This window comes from Coccinella septempunctata, chromosome 2 (assembly GCF_907165205.1).
Source record: "Coccinella septempunctata chromosome 2, icCocSept1.1, whole genome shotgun sequence".
NCBI lineage: Eukaryota > Metazoa > Arthropoda > Insecta > Coleoptera > Coccinellidae > Coccinella > Coccinella septempunctata.
The window spans coordinates 53,769,237-53,788,959 of NC_058190.1; the positions used below are offsets into that span (position 1 = coordinate 53,769,237).

General features: G+C 36.6%; 6 protein-coding genes across 8 annotated transcripts; 2 read left to right on the forward strand and 4 right to left on the reverse strand.

The window, feature by feature from the left end:
• Positions 1–1,337: 1,337 nt before the first annotated feature.
• On the reverse strand, positions 1,338–2,627 carry LOC123306677 (ejaculatory bulb-specific protein 3-like). The gene is made up of 2 exons (XM_044888781.1): positions 2,399–2,627; positions 1,338–1,663 (listed from the first exon to the last, which is right to left on the reverse strand). Exons 1-2 carry the CDS (start codon positions 2,586–2,588, stop codon positions 1,455–1,457), a joined length of 399 nt encoding a protein of 132 aa, XP_044744716.1. The 5' UTR covers positions 2,589–2,627; the 3' UTR covers positions 1,338–1,454.
• Positions 2,628–3,981: 1,354 nt separating this feature from the next.
• LOC123306675 (bromodomain-containing protein 8) lies at positions 3,982–7,283 on the reverse strand. Of its 2 annotated transcripts, XM_044888780.1 has the most exons (3): positions 6,797–7,283; positions 4,948–6,531; positions 3,982–4,881 (listed from the first exon to the last, which is right to left on the reverse strand). In XM_044888780.1, the coding sequence occupies exons 1-3, from the start codon at positions 7,191–7,193 to the stop codon at positions 4,193–4,195; spliced, it is 2,670 nt and encodes an 889-aa protein (XP_044744715.1). In that variant the 5' UTR covers positions 7,194–7,283; the 3' UTR covers positions 3,982–4,192. The 2 variants fall into 2 exon arrangements, with proteins under 2 accessions (XP_044744715.1, XP_044744714.1); XM_044888779.1 differs by having other exon boundaries at positions 3,982–6,531; positions 6,797–7,282.
• Positions 7,284–7,705: 422 nt separating this feature from the next.
• On the forward strand, positions 7,706–10,161 carry LOC123308672. The gene is made up of 3 exons (XM_044891438.1): positions 7,706–8,342; positions 8,398–9,429; positions 9,716–10,161. The coding sequence occupies exons 1-3, from the start codon at positions 7,841–7,843 to the stop codon at positions 9,907–9,909; spliced, it is 1,728 nt and encodes a 575-aa protein (XP_044747373.1). The 5' UTR covers positions 7,706–7,840; the 3' UTR covers positions 9,910–10,161.
• An 87-nt stretch (positions 10,162–10,248) lies between these two features.
• Positions 10,249–12,898, reverse strand: LOC123308673 (testis-specific serine/threonine-protein kinase 3-like). Of its 2 annotated transcripts, none has more exons than XM_044891439.1 (7): positions 12,629–12,898; positions 12,317–12,486; positions 11,783–11,932; positions 10,846–11,119; positions 10,622–10,795; positions 10,452–10,569; positions 10,249–10,364 (listed from the first exon to the last, which is right to left on the reverse strand). In XM_044891439.1, exons 1-7 carry the CDS (start codon positions 12,788–12,790, stop codon positions 10,330–10,332), a joined length of 1,083 nt encoding a protein of 360 aa, XP_044747374.1. In that variant the 5' UTR covers positions 12,791–12,898; the 3' UTR covers positions 10,249–10,329. The 2 variants fall into 2 exon arrangements, with proteins under 2 accessions (XP_044747374.1, XP_044747375.1); XM_044891440.1 differs by having other exon boundaries at positions 12,317–12,482; positions 12,629–12,847.
• A 264-nt stretch (positions 12,899–13,162) lies between these two features.
• Positions 13,163–14,893, forward strand: LOC123308676 (ras-related protein Rab-2). Its single transcript, XM_044891442.1, has 4 exons — positions 13,163–13,324; positions 13,673–13,988; positions 14,044–14,224; positions 14,354–14,893. Exons 1-4 carry the CDS (start codon positions 13,279–13,281, stop codon positions 14,450–14,452), a joined length of 642 nt encoding a protein of 213 aa, XP_044747377.1. The 5' UTR covers positions 13,163–13,278; the 3' UTR covers positions 14,453–14,893.
• A 168-nt stretch (positions 14,894–15,061) lies between these two features.
• LOC123308671 (RNA polymerase II subunit A C-terminal domain phosphatase) lies at positions 15,062–19,572 on the reverse strand. The gene is made up of 7 exons (XM_044891437.1): positions 19,254–19,572; positions 19,032–19,185; positions 18,609–18,979; positions 17,388–18,496; positions 16,863–17,140; positions 16,125–16,534; positions 15,062–15,673 (listed from the first exon to the last, which is right to left on the reverse strand). Exons 1-6 carry the CDS (start codon positions 19,469–19,471, stop codon positions 16,148–16,150), a joined length of 2,517 nt encoding a protein of 838 aa, XP_044747372.1. The 5' UTR covers positions 19,472–19,572; the 3' UTR covers positions 15,062–15,673; positions 16,125–16,147.
• Between the last annotated feature and the right edge of the window lie 151 nt (positions 19,573–19,723).

Sequence of the window (19,723 nt, forward strand, 5' to 3'; positions counted from 1 at the left end):
GTACCTAACTCAAAGAAGATAACGAACATTAACTCTCCTCAAGCTAGTGCATATTATGATATTATACTGATCTCTTGTATTTTCCATGCAAATAACTGGAAGGCATACCAAGCCTTCAACCTTCAATCAGTTTGTATAAACTTCAATTATGTTCATCACATATTTTCCGAAGAGATTCGACATTGTGATAAAATACGTAATAACAGAAACTTTTACGTAGAACGGGCAACATAGCGTTGATTTAAAACCCAAAAATGTTTTGACAAGCGCCATAACCCCACATTTTCGTACTATACAGAGTGAAATGTGTCAAATTTCCATGGCCAACCGACTGCTAAAATAAAAGTGAATGAAGTATACCTAAATATCCAGTGAGTATCAATCATCATTGTTCATACAAAATTTTTTCACCGGAAGTTTCTGAAATTTAACGGAATAGCTCAATATAAAACGAACTAAGAAACCGGGGAAGTTTTCCCTGATTGTGAAAAATCGAAGAATGCTTCCATGGCTCAGAAAATAGTTTCAACAAGTTCCGATCGCGAATTTCTCCTCGGCAGGAGTTCAATCCGACTTCCCAAACCCATTAAATCGTGGCAATAATAATGGACTCGGCAGCGACAAAAAGGCGGTTTTATCATTGTTCATATTTTTAATTTGAGAGGTTTAAAATTTCAAAGGGAACGTAAGGCCCGATTAAAGTCCGCTCTTGGGTAAAATTACATCGAGAGCGCACTGAAAAATTAAGTGACTACCTGATGATTGCGATGTGCTCCGAAAGAAAGTCTTTTTAGGAGAGATCTTTTCGGCGAAATGACTTCTTAGTTTGAAACGAGGTGAGTCAGTGGCTTTCTGTTGGTGTCTATTAAACTTAAATTGATGCTTCTGGAGGACTCTAAATAATTAGGATTTTGGCAAAGGTTAAATTAGCCCTCGGTCTTCGGTGTGCATTGATGTCGGTGTAAAATTTTTATAAAGAAGAAAGTTTGATGTCTGTGATTTATACATTATTGAGGGGAAATTAACGGCGTGCAGACGAATTATTGAAAAAATGACTTCTCGTGAGGTGACAATACTGACATTTGTCTATGGGCTCAGTTGTGAACATAGATATAAGTACTCTATGTCTATGGTTGTGAAAGTCAAGTGTGTGGTCATAGAGAAAGGGTGTCTGTCTCTGTGTCTCTGTGTGTGGTCCAGTCAAGTGTCAAGTGTGGGTTCGAGCTATGGAGGGTAGAGAGACCCTCCATAGTTCGAGCCAAGCCCAGAAAAAATACTTATGTTCATTATTTTATCTGTCTGCATGTCTTTACAACGTTTCCAAATGATCATAATAATTCAAGTCATTCTTTTTATTGCATAACAATTACCTAAGACATTTTTCATTAGCAAAATGTGAAAGCAACAATCTGAAAAAATTTCGCACAAAAATGAAACATTTTCTACGAATATTCTTAAGATTGCACTTCTTCCTCTGTTTTCTTTGATTCTTTGCGTGCCTTCCATTTCGCCATGTAGATTCCTTCTGGATCATATTTCTCCTGCAGAGTACTGAACAAATCTGGTTGGTTTTCTATCATGAAATTGATAACTTTGGTGCCCACACTCTTCTGCTTTTCGGTGCATTTCATACACTCCGTTTTGAGGGCATCATCGAGGTGATCTGAAATTCACATTATCGCCAAGTTTGAAGAATGATACATATACTAGCAAAGCGTAGCAATTCTTTGTTATTACTCTCTGGTCTGTTGGTAATTATTTTTTATGATTATTTCTTAACCCACAGAATCATCTACCTCAAACAACGAAAAAAATTCACACCATCGCTACGCTCATGTTTTGTAGCGGTTAAAAAAATTTCAAGTTCGAGTCCATAATATCCCGTGATTGATATCTCATTGGTTTGAAGAGAATTCATCAGAAGTTCATGCATCTACTTTTATTTCTGTGGTTTGTGGTTCTTTCAGCTGTCAGAAACAGGGTTACACCTTTTCGATGCTACAAGCCCATAGACATATAGACTATGGCCATGCACAAGTCACATGGCGATGACTATGATAGTTTTGGTATAATATTATTTCAAACGAAAAGGGATTTTATAATGAGAGGATACTGAAATCAATCTTCGGCAGGGCAAGCAATATTTTCAATATTGTAACATCTTAAATTTTGAAATTCTATGATTTTCATTTGCAAACAGAGACATAGAGTCTCTATGTCTATGGTCAGTACGCAGTAGCACAGAAAAATCGAAACACATCTGCGTTGTTACTTTATTTTTGAACTGATTCTATATATGCCACCAAAGAGTGTTATACTCTTTGATGCTATAGGCAAGAAGAAATGGTCGAAGACGTGTGCATGATGTTTTGATGATTATTCTTATTATAAATCTAACCTTTCAATTCTCTGGCTGGTGGTGGGCATCCTCCTTTGTCCAACAAGCAGTCAACATAGTTCTTCAACAACCTCTTACTGCGTAAAATCTCATCGACGTCCATATCATCATATTGCGACTTGTATTCCTCCCCTGATATTAAAACCGAAACGTACACCACCAAAACGATCAACAGAAAGACAAGCTTCATTTTACTTTCATTCGTAATATGCTTCAAACGCCAGAATGCTCAGATTTTAATACTCAACTAACACTCCTTCTATTAATTTTCCGTCAATTAATTTAAGTGAATAATCTTGTAAGAATCAAGGTTCAAAAAGAACAAATTCGAAATTACGTGTCATGTTCCATTCGAATGAGGTATTTGCAATTTGTAAAAAAACAGAATTTTGTCATGTACCTATTTTATTCATTATTATCATCATCAACGATAGTTTATCAGTGAGTCATAACAGTGCAAAAATCGATGAAAAGAATGTATTGATTTTTTTCGCTTTTTATACGCAGTAGCCAATATTGCATAAGCTGTTCATTTTATGATTCAAAGATAGGGATTGTCGAGTTACCTACATGAATTCTATGCGCATTTATTAGAACAGTGGGTACGTAACAAAAAGCGTAGTAGGTGAAACTAGAGGAGAAAATATCAAAGCGAAGCAAGGTGGCACCCTCATTGTGGGTCATTTTTCAATGAGGGGAAAGTACGTTCAAAAAAATTCGTCTTCAACTGAGCTATGGAATTTTAAATATCGATTATTATCGATATTCTGTGCTTGAACATCTTGCTTATTGTCTGCTATACCATTTTATGGTATGATTGTGCTACAATCGCAGAGTGTTAACCTTCAGCGAATCACTACATCTCGAGGACCAAGAAAAATGCCAAACGAAAGACGAATAACCAATAACCGGAGCGTGCCCAGCAAATACTCACGATCCGGGAGCAAGATCGGAAAAGTGTAAAAAAAGGCAGCTAAAATTGTGATTTTTTGACTTAAACAAATTCACGTCAGTTTGAAAATACTGTCTCGATATTTATGAAATTCTTGCTATGATCATAAATTACTTTACATAAATGTCTATGCTCGTACGGTAAGTAAAGATTTCTGTATGTTACCCACAGATTACTGTGGTCTGCCAACTGAATAAAAGGTCGGTATTACAGTAAACTAAATTACCTAATTGCAGTTTTCATTACAGAATGTAGTTATATTGAATAAAGTTTTCTGTTTTCATTCTCATTCTTCGCCATCTACCGCGTGACATCAGAAATTACAAGACTAGACTGGTCTCATTTTCCATAGTTTGAAAATAGGGTAATTAAGAGACATTTTGCTAAGAAATAATTTAATTCATTTTTTTTAAACTAAACAAAGTAGGCATGTATAGTTTATGATAGTCCAAAGAATCTCGAAACTGATTGTAAATCTGCAGAAAATCCGGCATAAAAAAAACTTTGTCACAATAATGAAATTTTTTTCTCCAACAAAGTGCGATAATCAACATAACATTAATAAAATTCAATTTTTCTGGTTGCTCCATCAATGAATCCTCTGAATTCGGTTAAAAAAAAACACAATAAATGCTCCTCTGATGTTTTTCAACACTTTTTACAAGAGATATCTGAGTACAAAAAACCGATAATATAATTTTCGTTTCTAATTCCCAGATACCAATCAAGAAAAATGTTTTTTTAAAACCTGTTGAACATTCCAGAAGATATGGAATATTTTTTCCATTCTTTGAAAATAAAATAAAGCATATTCTCAAGAATTTTCTCTAACGACATAAGGTCTAATCTTCCTTTCTCTTTTTAGTCCTTGTATTACTATCATCAGATACTCTCTTTCTTTTCAAACCCGGTTCACTCATTCTCGTTTCTCTTCTGGGAGGCGCGTCTTCACTCGACTGTGCCTGCAGTAGTAGCTGTATGGACTCGACGGCTTCCTGTTGTAGTTCTCGAGTCATATTGTAAACTGTTCCGTTGGTCTTGTTGTACATTATGGCATTGTTCAACATCAGCATCACGTCTCGTTTGAACTCCTGCGTCGTTCTGATGACGCCATTCTCGATATTTTTTCGAAGAGTGTGAAAATCCATAGGTCTGTATATCAAGTTGTGGTAACCGGGAGCTTGTTCGTCAGTGATCGGTTTGAGGAACAAAGATGAGTACTTGTGGGCAGCCAACCAGCTGTAAACTAACATTATCGACTTTTTCCAATTTCTGTACTCCTTATCATCGTCGTAGTACGCAGAACTCGAAGCCGGCGAGTTCGGTATAGAATCGGAGGGAGTCGCGGGCGTCGACATTCTCCTCTTCGATTGCACGCTCAACACGTCCTCCTCCTCCGTCCAAGGACTGTTCGATCTCTCGTTCTCGCTCTTGGGGTCTTCCTTCTTCGGTTCCTCTTTCCTATCCGAGAATTCCCGGTCCGAAAAATCTTCCATCATTTCGTTCTCCTCCATGTGCGCCTTCTCAATCGCTAAAAGAATATCAAAATCTTTTTCTTCCTTCTTTTTCGTACGAGAATAATCCCTTTTGGCCTTACCACTTTTGTCTATCTTCACCTCCATTTGAATGTCGTCATATAGCTCATCGGAGAAATTCTGTTCTACGGTGGTGCTATCTGACGATTTATCGATTTCGAGGGAAATGTTCAACTGTTCGATCTTGGAATCCACGGGGGAGATTTGACGTTCCTCCTCTTTAACTTCCACCTTGATGTCTTCGGTTACCGGTAATTCTTCAGTGGCAGTGTCCTTAGTTTCTTCGTTATCATCAGGCTCCTCTATTTTAACCTCCGGGACAGTCTCAACCTCTTCCGATTTTTCCTCTTCTACCTCTTTCTGGTTTTCATCTATACTCTCCGATACACTGGTGTGAACTATGTCTTGAATCTGCGTCTTATCCAACACCTTCCCCACTTCTTCTTCTTCCACTGCAACCTCAACAATTTCAACAGAACCAGAAGCTACCGTTTCCTCGTCTTCCTTTTCTTTATTCAAACCCTCATCTTCCAATTGTACCGGAGTGGTTTCCGTTATTTCAACTTGATTATCAACATTCTCTTCGACGACAGTGGCTATTTCCTCCTGGACCTCCACTTGAGGAGGCGTAATCGAAGTAAACGTGGCAGTTTGCACCTTATTCTGATCCAGTTGCTTCATTGGCATCTTTGGTTCGTACTCGGGATCTTCCTGGAACTCGAACGGATCCACCGGGGGTTCCACTTTCTCCGCGGGTTTTTCCGGCTCCGGAACAACAGGCGCTTCGATAACCTGCTCTTGTTCGACGATCTGTTCTTCCAGTTTTTGTTCGGTATCGACATCTAGGTCACCATCGTCTAAATCGTCTAGTTCTAAGTTTATGTTTATATCTCCGTTGTTGTCTAATTGTAAGTGTTGCTCAGGGTCCGCGATGAGGTCGGAGATAATGACGTCGACGTCATTCTTCATTTCCGGCAATGGACCATCGGGCACTATTATACTATTGGCGATGTCTTCGATCTTCAAATTTCTCAAAGTTTCATCATCTAAAATGTCAGGTGTTGCAAGATCGGCATTTTGCAGGTCCAAAGCGACGTTATCAGTTTCTTGTCCAATGGCCGTACTGACCAAATGTTGCAATACCGGAGATACCGCAACATTTGTTGTCGAATTCAACAAACTTGCTATCATTGGGTTCGTAGCAGTGCTCGTGCTTATATTCGCGTTTATATTTGGAGCGTTATTAGTTACCACAGTCCTTTGATTAGTGATTGCCGAGTGTAATATTGACGCTTGGTTGATATTTTGAACTTGCGAAGGAGATTTCAATAAACTAGTAAGAAGAGGGGATAAGGATAGTTGAGGTTTTGGAGTTTCTTGAATGGGTGGGTTTGGATTAGAATTGTGTTCTTCCTGTTGCTGTTCACTCTCGAGTAAGATGTCGAATGAATCTGAATTTTTTCGTTTTTGGGGCGTTATCTGTGGTGTGTTTGGTTTTACAGGTCTCCATGCCCTTTCTATTTCCATTTTTCTAGTTTCCCTTTCTTTCAGCCACTGGGAGTGTCTCAGAGTTTCCAAGTCTTTTCTATTTTCTTCCTCATCAATTTCTTTACACCATCGGTCTAACTGGTCTTCGGTAAATTTCCCTGGAACAGCAGAAGCATTAAAACGAAACGTTTTAAGGAAAAACACACTGATTAAACAAGTCTGAGTTTTGAAATCCTGCTCCAACCATTTTGAATTGAAATTAAGTTGATATGGCCAAGTAGCTTTGAATTACAGATCGCCCCAAAGCCCTCACTTGTTTAAACACCATGTTTACCCATTTTGATATAAAAAAAAGGTTGTTCATCATGTTTTCAAGTATAGCCATCTTTCAATATCACAACCAAAGGCAGCCCATTCTATTACCTGATGATAATACTGTCATGTTTTCTTGTAACTTCAAGTACTCAGCTTTCTCTTCCGCCAGTAACTTCCTCAATTCAGCAATTCTCTCCGTTTTCAATTGTCTCAAGATACATTCTGCGGGAGTTTCAATCCCATAATCTCCGCCAGATTGTCTCTTTTTCCTTTTGGGGGTTTCAACATTTGCCAATAGTGCTCCATACTGGGCCGCACAATTCTTTTGATGAAACCAGTCTGAGGGACGGTTAGCATCTCCGAAAGGTTTCAATGACCGACTAACGGACATCCAATTTTGATCTCCACTTCTAGCTACAGCAGAGGCTAAGCATAACTGTTCCCTAACAGACCATTTATCCAATGGTTCTCGTTTCATTTGTAAACGTTGTTCAACAGAAGCCATATCTGATCAATTCTATTTATGATTGTGATATTCCAACGTGAAGTGAATGATACCAATTCAGAAATGATTATACTGAACACACAAAAATCAGTAGTCCTTTAAAATCCTTTGGGATTTCTCCTAGAATACATTATTTTCGTTATGTGCATGCATCATGAAACGAAAACAAACAACCAAAGAGGACCATAGAGTCCAACCCCAAGATTGTTTTGATAATTTGACATAAGCGACCATGCCGACTATGGAGAGTAGACCGTGGTCAGATTAGTTATGTTTTTTATTGATTTTGTTTTCACAAAAAGTTAATTGAATTATAAAAATAATTTCTTAAAAGAATGTATAGAGGGTAGTATCCTCCACAAAAGAATGCAAAAAAATGAGTATTTTCCAAATTATTCCAATGCTCTTGTCAGAAAACTGTAAATATTTATTTCTGAATTGATGAATGATAATAACTCGCCTACAAACTCATAGATGTCTACAGTATATGCCATCAAACACCACAGAGTAGTAAAAAAATATCACAGAACTTGAAATCAAAAAAAATTTTATTATGTTCGAAGTCGAATTTACTTAGATCTCAAAATAATTAATTACTAGAGAAAGATGTTGAAAAGTTTTCATTGATTGAATTCTTTAGAAGCAAAATGAATTCAAAGCTCTGCGATGGGGCATCTTCTAGTAATCACGAAGATAGGAATGCAAATTTAAATAATGAAATTAATGTAAGTAAAGGGGCAATTCCGAAAACAAAAAATTATCTCAAGAACTCCCAGAACGGAAGAAAGAATGTCAAACTTAATAACAATTTCGAAAGTGTAACCTCGCCTAATTATGATCCTGCAAGTACAAACATCTGTAAAAATGGATTTTCAAAAACTTCCGGAAGTCCTTTAATTATTAATGGTATTCATATTGAGAAAGCAATGAATAATTGGGAACACACAGAACCAAAATTTGAGGTATCCAACACAGATATTTACCTCAACAATGAATCGGACTCGAGTTCCAGTGAAGATAATGACTTGTCAGTCTCTGATGATGGATGTATATACACCTACAAGGCAGACAGTATTCCTGACTTGCCAGATATATTGAACAATTTAGATATACCTCTTTTTGGTGATGAACCAAATGAGCCAAGAGAAAGTGAGTATAATAATGGATTACTTATATGATTAAATCTACCTCATGCTCATTTCAGATACGTCCAGTCCAGAAATGGATTTTCTTGAAATGGATTTCGAGCCAGAGCCTTCAGTTGATACTGAAACAGAACCCCCTGTTACCCTACCCACTGAGCAAGCAAGTGAAATCCATTTGGATGAAAATGTGTTAGATTATCAACAACCATGTAGCTCTAAAGATCTAGACAATCCAACTTTGTATGAAAATCATAAACTAGACAAGGAAAATACTGATATTGAACTGACCCAAAATATAGATAAGAAAACAAAGAAAAAAGCTCATCCTAAAAAGGATAGAAAAGAGATCAAAATGCCTTGGTCATGCACACCTGAACAAAGAACAAAAGCTTCTAAACAATTAAGAATTATTAGAACAGATACTAGTTCTGGGGAAGAATCTTTAGCTTCAATTGTAGGTCATGAGAACATGGATGAGAAGAAAATAATGATTTGGAGTCACGAAGAAGCATATGTAAAACAAATAACCCAAATTGGACCATTATCGTGTAGTGCAACCGCAGTACTGAACGTTCTGATAGCTCTTCGTCTACCAGTCCCGTCTATCGAAGTAATCTGCAATTGCGGAAAACTTGATGCTAACTCGGAACTCCTGACATATTTGCATTCTAGAAGCATAGAAGGCCAAGGACATAGAGAAATAATTTCAGGCCTGCATAAAGCAACCAATGGTAGAATATACGCAAGATTTTTTTCTATGTATCCAGAACGTTGTGTGAATATTTACGATTGGTTAGGCTTCTGGATTCAACATGGGGCTATTCCTATCGCCACTTTGAATTTGCAAAAGAGCCAACAGCCCATTTCCGAGAGTTGGTGCCATCAAATGATCTACGGTGTTGATCCGGATAACGTATACCTGACAAATCCAATTGAGTGTGTGAATTCTAGTGTTCTGTGGCATCAGCTCGTTTCCGAATCGGTCTTGCTGATCAAGAGGGAAAAAATAGTTAATAAGTTCATGTCTAATAATAGTCTGAGTGAATTGCGAGCAGTCGGGGATCCTAGTTATGATGAATTGAATGTTTTAGGTGAGTTGATCTTGTAATATGCTGTTTTTGAAATTGAAATTTTATTTTATCAAAGATATTGAACTAGTTGAATAGTAGCCTAGAAACTGTCACCTTACAATGTCAACTGTCAAAAGTCACTTTTGAAAGGTCAAATGTCAACTGTCACCTTTCAGATGTCACATGGTCACGTAATGAGATATGGGCGTGGTCTTGTGACTTCAGAGGGAGAGTGGGGTCCCTAGTTTAAATTTAAACTCTGCTATCTTGAATATTTTCTTTCGGTAAAAAAATATTTTCTTTTTAGGTCAAGTAGCAAAGATAATCAGGGAAGATTCTAGAGCAAAGCGAGAAAATTCTCACATCACATCTCACTTGAAAATTCCAACCATCTTCAGGTCTGGTGTCACCTTGGCTATCGATAGAAATTCTAAAGCCTACCCGCTTCTGCTGGAGAGTCCAGAATTGCCTTTACTGAATCTCAACAGTTGTAAGCAGTAGTATTATTTGTTATATTGTGATGTAGTATTTGAATTCGTATACAAAATATTATCATATCAATTTATATTATCTAATTGCATTTTTTATGTACATATAATATTTTATTATGGGTTAATCAACCTTTATTTTCCATTTTCGAAGCGTAATAATATTATCCTCATTAATGAAAATCTTTTGAATTCATTGTAATGAAGTATGCTTTTCTGATGCAACATAATTTCGAAAGATTCAATAAAAGTTAATACCGACCTATGCAAGTGTGCTAATTATAGACCAACATCTATAAAACTTTCCTTCAGCTTGGGAAAAAGTTTTTTTAAGGAATTTCAAAGACTTGGACAGGTTTGTATGCCGTTTAATATCATGCAGTGGCCATCAACATTACAATTTCAATAATCTATAAGTATCCTGGTCTTTTGCTCAGCTTTGTTGTTCATTTGTATTCTTTGCAGCATCTGAAGATTATTTCATTGAAAAATTAATATTTCAAATATTGATGGCTTTTTAAAAACCAAACCATCAATCTTTCAGTAAATACTTACTTTTCAGTATAGAATCGGAATCGTCCGGTCTGGGATTCCTATTTGCTATTCTCGGAATTTGATCTTTACCTATCAGAGCCGCGGGTTGTTCGTTCTGATTACCAGCAGTTTCTTCAGTCTGAAATCTCAAAATTAATATACGGGGTTTTCGGTGTGTGCGTGATCCATACTATATTGTCATTTTGCGCCGTCGTTGTAGCTTGCACATGACTGAACCACTGATCGTTCCTTATGCCGGAAATTCTGACCCTCGACTTTGCGGGCGATAATATCTTGTTGATCAGGGTCTTGCATATGGGGGAAACTCTCGGCTCCTTGGGGAACACTACCTTGTTGCTGACTTGCTGCAAGTTGCAGAATAATATAATAAGATTCTTTTCAAAATGGACCTTACCTTAATCAGCTCCCTATAGTTGGAATCGTCGAATGGAAGCCTTCCAAAAACCATGGCAAACAGTACCACGCCCATGGACCATATGTCCGCCTGTTGAGGCTGGTAGGGTATACCCCTCAGGATTTCCGGAGAGGCGTAGGCGTAACTGCCGCAAAACGTATCGCTGAGGGGCATTTGACCGTTCCTGGGCTTGAGATGGCCACGGGCGAACCCAAAGTCGGACAATTTTATGTTATAATCGCCGTCCATCAGCATGTTCTCGCATTTTATGTCTCTAGAATACACAAATGCGTAACTATACGCTTCCAAATGAGAATACTCGGTAATAATCGGAGCATATCACCCTGTATAGGCATAATTAACAGCTCGATCATTTTGAAAAAATCGAACGAAAGTGTAAACGCAGCTTAATATTTGGTCACAAAAGAATATTCAAATATAACCTAGAAAGGTATTTGAAAAGACGAAATATTCAAATTCAGATCAAATTAATCAGCATTCAAACTTAATGACTTTAAATTCCCGATTTCTTTTCGATTAAATTAATAACATAAAGAGCAGTACAAAATTCGAAATATCTTCATCGGTGCATAGATTCACATCAATATTTTTTTCCAATACCAACCTGAAATCCGCAACACAAAATCTCAACTTATGGGCTATTACCAACGTAAATTCGATTTTCTATAGCCACCCGAGATATCAATAATTCTTGAATGTACTTCGAAACCACAGGACAGATTTTGGCCCTTTCAAGTTCCTAACTTTATTCTTTTGGAAGTTAAAGACGAGTTTGAGACATTTGGGCTGAATTGATAACGCCCTGGTTCCTCATCAATATATACCGGAAACGATCAGAATATCACAACTATTACTGAGTGTTCTCTTTTAGATGTCACTTTGTATATTTCGAAGGGTTGGAAAGTTGCGGACCGACCTGTGGACGACACCTCTTTCGTGGCAATAGTCAACGGCCTCTACCAACTGGCGGAACCACTTTCTCGCCCTGTATTCATCTATGGAACTGTCCCTCCTGATTACATCGAGTAAGCTGCCATTTTCCGCATATTCCATTATTATGTAAACTCTGTTGAAGTCGAGAAATATCAATTATTTTCTCCCTGTCGGGCTTTAAATACGTCTTTTTCGTTGATATTCTCCATAACAATAGGGCATTTCGGATTGACGAACCTTCTATGACATTTATCAGCACAAAACTTCAAGTTCTATCATACCGCACTGATGGATAAAATAATATTTACTGAACGATTGAAACTACTCGAAATGAAAAAAAAACTTGAATTTAACCAACACTAATGTGCCCCTCAGTAGTCCCATGGAAGTCAGCTGATCCGAAATCCCCTTTAGTATTCACAAAAACAACTTGAAACTTGGTTAATGGTGTTATGAAGCTACTGCTGCAGAGATGAAATAAATAAAATATAGTTTATTTTATACGACTCACACATACCTATGCGTAGTTTCAATCGCTTGTAAAAATCTTATCAAGTTTGGATGACGCAAGCCTTTTACAACTTCTATTTCCCTTGGTAGAAATTTTTTCAGGTAATCTGCTGGAGCTGAGAATTTACTAACTATTTTTATTGCTACATCACCTTCGTGTTTGGTGCTATGAGCTACCTAGAAAAGCATAAAAATATATTAAATGAAACATGCGTAAGTTTTCATCCAAGTTTGTTATTTATTATTGTTTTTTTTTTTCAATTAGGTGTATATAGAAGGACCTCGTGTCGTGTTGCATTAGAAAATTTTCTTTTTTTACCCGAACAGTGGCGTAAGAACCTGTTCCTATAGTTTTTCCAAGGTAATAGCCATGGCATTCAAGAACTGTCGGTTTTTTATCTTTAATCGGTTCTGTTGGTGTTGTGACCGCTGCTGGAGGAACGGGGGGTTGTTTAGGTAAGTTTGTTACAGAAGATGGCATATCTCAAGTTGTTCTGCATTTTTTTCACAAGAATTTTAGGTTGTTCATTATTCGTGACAGTCCTTGACAAATGAAAATTAAACTGAATTTTGTATTTTGTTGCCATGATTTGAAATAATTTGCCAATACTATTCGTTTCTATATTCTGGAAACATAGAATTGAAGAACAATTAACGTGAGAATTTCTTCCCTTATTTAAATTCGTGGTGAGAAATCAATCCATTTTCAAATCAACAACGATAAGATAACTCAAATGAGATAATGACCATTACTTTTCCTTTTTAAAATATCCGCCGAAATTCCCTCCAATCAAATTCAACTTTATCGGAGATAAATTAAAACATGCGCGTTGCTAGCGAGCGCATTGTTCACTTCTGCGCGATCAGTGAATGACGTTTGTTCAGTAGACAACTGTCACAAATAAAGTTCTATTATTGTTGAGATATTGCGATTCAATAAATCCCATCACCTTAATATAATATAAAAAGATGTCGTACGCTTATTTATTCAAATATATCATCATAGGGGACACAGGTAAGTAACTCAATACTTAACATATAGTAACGATCCTGAAATATGTTATCGACAGGATAATTCCATACAGATATTTCCCATTGATAATAGCCCTGGGTATCCGAAAATCGATATTTTTTTAAAATGTGGTCGAGTCACGTTTACCGATTACGTGTTCGGAGAATAGTATTTCACATTTGAGAGATATTTCCAAAATTCGAAATTTAATGAATATGTATTTATTTTTTAAAGACAAAAGAATTTGATTTTGAAGTAATCTTTGCTCTTTGATGTGAATGCTTTGTCAAGGAGTGTATTTCAGATAGGCATCAACCCCTAGAAATTGGGTGTTATTCTGTTTATTTGCAGGAGTTGGAAAATCCTGTCTCTTGCTGCAGTTCACAGATAAGAGATTTCAACCTGTTCATGACTTGACAATTGGTGTTGAGTTTGGTGCTCGAATGATAACCATCGATAGTAAACAAATCAAATTGCAAATTTGGGATACAGCTGGCCAGGAAGCTTTCAGGTCCATCACTAGATCTTATTATCGGGGAGCTGCTGGTGCCCTTCTGGTTTACGATATTACAAGGAGAGAAACTTTCAATCATCTCACAACCTGGTTAGACGATGCAAGACAACACTCCAATTCCAATATGGTCATTATGTTAATTGGCAACAAGAGGTGTGGTTTCAATCAAATTTTAATTAATCTGTTTCTACCTAAAATAATTTTCTAGTGATCTAGAGAGTAGGAGAGAGGTTAAAAAGGAGGAAGGTGAAGCATTTGCGAGAGAACACGGTTTAGTTTTTATGGAAACATCTGCAAAGACAGCTGCTAATGTAGAAGAGGCTTTCATCAATACTGCTAAGGAAATTTATGAGAAAATTCAAGAAGGAGTATTTGACATCAACAATGAGGTGAATTTATATTTTATTTCCGAATGGAATCAATTTTTATTATTGATTTAGTTGTTTTTCACTGAAATCTAGCCGCAGCTAAGAAATTTAATCCTTTCCTGTTATAAATGAAGAGTTTTTTATTTCTAGGCAAATGGAATCAAGATTGGTCCCCAACATTCCCCCACCAACCCTTCTCTTCCTGGTGCCACAGGATCCAGTGGATCGCAGGGGGGAGGTTGCTGTTAAAATAATTCTTTAACCCATATTTTTAACGTTCTTAAGTCCAAGTAAATAAAGAGGCGGTCATTTTATTTTGAGTACCTTGTTCTATTTATTCTGTCACTGTGTAATTCTGTGCGTGGTATATTCTAGCGGATGGTCTGAAGATTTTTGTTTTATCACATTGACAATTGTGTAGATGATTTACCACTTAGAATCAATCTGAAGAACAAGTGAGTAGATATTTTACCATGGAACATGCAAGGAAATTCAGCGATACAAGAAGGAATTTCAAAGATATGTTTGAATGTTCCCCAATATCTATATCTTCAATTATATATATTCCTTTCAATTCGATCTAAATTTATTTTTGAAAAAATTTGATTGTTTTATAAAAGAGGTATTTATGATCTGAATTGTAATTTTTGTATGTAAGCTTCAGCATAACCCAATACAAATTATGAGTAACATTTCTTTCATTTCATTCATTAGTAAAATATACTGTGTGGTGTGACCATGAAGTTTGACAGGCCCATAAATCACAAGAGATTTATGAATGTCATAATGCTCAAATAAACAGATAGAGAGGACTTAGTGTGTTGATTGGGAATAAAGGGAATGATAAACCAAAGAAAATTTTCATGAAAAAAAAAAAAACATCCATTTTTTTATTCCAATACGTACACTGTTCATGTTTCCTTCTTAAATTCGAAATTATTGTACAACTAAAGTGTGTTCCTTCAAAAGAACACCTCAAATTCCATAACAATCATTCATAACAAAAATTTTCAATAAAACAATTCACTTAAAAAACTATATTTTTCAAGTTTCCTAAACCTACCGTAACAGCAAACACTGAAGCGAAAGAGACATACAGCATGCAACAATCGGGCAATATCCAAGGAAATACTAGTTTCTGTCGCCTCAGAATGTTTGCGCCTTATAATTTGTGTACTATATGAAACAATTCTAGAAAGGTACCTATATTCATAAAATAATTGTTCGAACTGTACTCCATACACCAATAAAGTATTTACAAAAGATACCAGTCAATAAAAAAAAATTACTCAATACAAATTTTGTGCTTCAGTTGTTGAAAATAATAAACCAAATTATGCAACATATGATTCAATCTAGTGAAAATATCAATATTAAACATATTATCTCGTTTATATGTACATATCACTACTCCTAAATAAATTAATTCGCTTATGAAGTGCTCTTCATTGGCTCACTGAGAGAATGTTTCTGAAAAAAAAATTTATTACTATTAAATAACAGTCAATACACAAATGACAAAAAAAACTTTTCAATTCAGCTCGGTTGAAAAGATGCAGGCCTTTTGAGTATACATAAAAAAAAAATCAATCCCACAAACAATTTTATTGAATGGATGTGATGAAGCTTCTCCAAACAAAAAAATTCACCTGCATCCTTTTACGATCATCATAAACTCAGAAATTTAAAGAAAAATGTAAATAGAATGCTCACTTATGAATATTTCACCATTTTGGAAAATAAAAATTACAAAAATGACATAGAAAAGGAAGAAGAAAAATTTCTGTGAAACCCGAAAAATTGTATTCTTTAGTCTCAATCATTCCTTTTTCTATGGTCTCAATTAGCTCTGTCATTTCCAGCCCAAAGAGAATTTATCTAGACGATAAATATCATCATTAATTATTCGAATACAACTAACCTTCTATAAATTATTATTGCTTCTTAATCGTTGGACAAAAATTCCCTCTCAAGCGCCGCTCCCATCATATTCCATTCCCCGTCGGTCAGCTCGTCGGGCGCGTCGACGCTGTTCTGAGAATCTTGCGACTCCCATTCCTCCAACCCCTCGACCGCCTCTCCCCTTCTGAACTTCGTCGAGGGCCATTCCTCGTCTTCCGAATTTTGGTGTTCTTCTTCCGCGTCGTCGAGCGTCTCCTCCGAGATCATGTCCTTGAAGGTCCTCTTGTAACCGCGCGGAAATTCCGTGTCCAGCGATTCCGCGCTGCTACTCGAACTCTCCTCCGCCAGAGGGAGCTCCGGACTCTCCTCCTTGATCTGGCCCTCCTCTTCCTCGCTGCTGTCGGTGTCGTCGTCGAGAATATCCTCTACCTGACAAAAATTGGAAGCACGATTGGTACTCATATATTAATCTACGAGATGGGTAGGTGAACGGCATTAAAACATTAACGAAAACAATGCAAAACTTCAAAAGTCATCAGAAGAAACCATAGAATTTGAGTTCGGCTAACTTCACGCACAGACATGGGCGTAACATACGGCTGGGCATTGACGATTGAAAATTACCAATGACGTGCTAATTTCGCATCTTTTTTCGATTCGAACATATTTTGAAAGGGAATTTTCGACCATTTCTCGTATTTTGTTTGAATTTTTTAAATCGGCTTCATGTTTTTTTTTTTTCATCGAATAACCTCACCTCCTTATCCATATCGGCTATATCGTCGCTCGAAAAGGACATCAAAGGATTTATAGTGTCCATAAAACGCCCGCTGGGAGTCCTTTTCCTGAGCGTAGGAGTACTCGGTTTCAGATATTCCGGTACGTGTGTAGGGCTGCTACAATGAGGCGGAGGATGTCTATTTTTGGATCCTTTGCTGTTCAGCGGGAACACCTTCTCGTCGGCGTGCTCCCAACGCTCCGCGCAACACCACAACCAATCCGGGGTTACGATCTTGAGGTTTTTTCTCCTCTTACCTGGGAAAAAAATGGCTTCATAGAAGGGAGATTAAATGAACAAAAGCGAAGAAGCTAACCAAGATATAATTCTCAAACTAATACCACTGACCTTGTCGAATAGAGTATGTAAGTATATAAATGACAAGTGGCAAATGACAAGTGACAAGTGACAAATGACAAGTGACATTGATGAGAAAAAGACTGGAACCAACAACTAGGAAATTCAGAATAACAAAATAGAAATAAGAAAGATCTATTACGCTACCTGTATTAACTTTGGCAGTTCCAGGTCTGATCGCAACCAAGTGGGTGGAGTCCTCCTCCAAATCCTGCGTAACTTCTGCGCCCAAACTCTTCGCAATAAGATAAGGTTTGGACTGCTCCAACTTCTGATGCGTAGGCACCAAACCGCTAAAATACAGTTTGGTTCCCTTCAGAACTTGACTCTTAACGATCGGTATAACTTCTTTCAGATCGGGAACTTGTCCGGATTCCATTACGTCGTACCGTTCGTAAAACTCCTTGTGAATTTTCTTCAATATACATTCGAGATCAAGGAGGTAACTATCGGGATCTTCAACTTCCAATTGTTCTTTTTCCTTATTGTTTGAAATATTTTCATCTTTAGATTTGTTGTTTTCAATTATGTCAGATTCTATGTCAGTTTTATCTTGACTACTTTCTTTGTCCTTTTCGGTATCTTCATTTTCCGCATCTGTGACCGACGTTTTGATTTCCGAATTATCTTCAGTTACCGTTGCATCTTGTATTGGTTTATCAAGAATCTCATTGTTAACTTTTAAATCATCTGACAACTTATCAATTTTTTCATCAGCTTCTGTAGAGTCTTCCTTTGTCGCTTCGTTTTTATCCACAGATTCATCAGTACTTTCTATTTTCTCCTCCATATCTGAAGATTTTTCAACTGAAACATTATTTTCTATGGTTTCCTCTTCTTTGGCCCCACAGTTGTTCAGATTTTCACTTGCCGCATTTTCTTCTTCACCATTGGCATCAACTTCAGAATCTTCTATTTTCCCATTACCTTTCAAGTCATTTTTAGCTAAATCTTTCGTTTCACTTTGTTCTCCATCTGATTTGGGCTCACTTGATATCAAGTCACAGTTTCCATTAGCCTTATTTTCGACTCCATTAGATAATCTATTTCCATTATTCTTCGCATTAAGGTTAGATAAATCAACACCTGATCTTTCATCATTTTCTTGTTTGTCAAGACCTGGGGGAGCGTTTATATCACCTGTATGTCGAAAGAAATGATAAGGCTTAACATGGATTAAGTTGGAAGCATTTGACCAAACATCCTCTCTGTCATCGATGATGCAAACCAAATTATCTCCACAAGGAAAAAGAGCCCTTAAAAATAAAGATTAATTGATGAGAGAAATACAATTGAATTTGGGGAATTATTGAACTTCGTCTTCATAAGAATTCGAAATTAAAAAGGTTTAATGACACTTAAACTTACTTCAGATTGGCTTTTTTACTTGTTGGATCAAAACATTCGTCCCTGGATAAAATTCTATTAGAAAAATATTTTTGATCTCGATCTAAAAATGTCGCTATCATATGAGCATAATTTCTTGTCCCAAAAGTACAAATATGTAACTCGAATAGTGGAAATATATTTTCCAAGAATTTGTGTGTGCCAGGTCTCAATCTGGTATGGTACCAAGGGGAATGGGGTCCATACAATTGGAAATGGTAAACATCTTTTATGTTTGCAGGAACGTTATCGTTCGTTGTATGGATTAAAGTTTGATCTAAATCTACCAATAACACTAATTTCCTATCCCTCAATAACCGATCACAGTCTGCCCTTCCAATAACTTGTGCTTGCTGAAACAGAATTCGTTGACGAATCGAATCTGAGATTGTTGCAACTACCTACTTCTTCGCTGACTTTAAGATCCGGTATAGCATGAATCATAGGAACTGATGCTACAACTTCACCTTCTTCATTTCTAAGGTCTGCTCCACACTCAGCACACATATCATTCATAATCGTCGGATGATTACATAGTTTCAACCAGTATAGTAATTCCCTTAAAATAAAATGAAAATTCATAAATGCTCTCAAGAGAAGTTCCCGCGCTTTTTTGAATCAACATACCCTGGCTGTACAATGGCGCCTTCCGGCGGGACAATTTTCTTTAATATTCCAGCTTTTGGGGACTTAAACTTATGTTGAATGGTGGTGTTCTCCTTCACATTAAGATAAAGGAATAACACTTTACCGATGGAAACAGTCGAACCTTCTCGTACTTTCCATTTTAACACTTTAATAGGCTTATTTTGATCACATGAAATACTCAACATTTCTTCAGCCATCTTGACGGAAATAAACAAATTTATACTGCTCAGATTTGAATTGATTCCGACTTGAATGCAGCGAAAATGGTCATATGATGTATTTTATCTATGTGAATATTCGATTTGGAATTTAATATCGAATAATTTATTTACAACGGACGTAGATTTTTTGAAATATAATTCGATAAAATAAATTTGATTCATATCAGATTTCTTCACGTAACCATAGAGGTATATTCTATTACATCTATGCTCTTCTCCAATTGAATG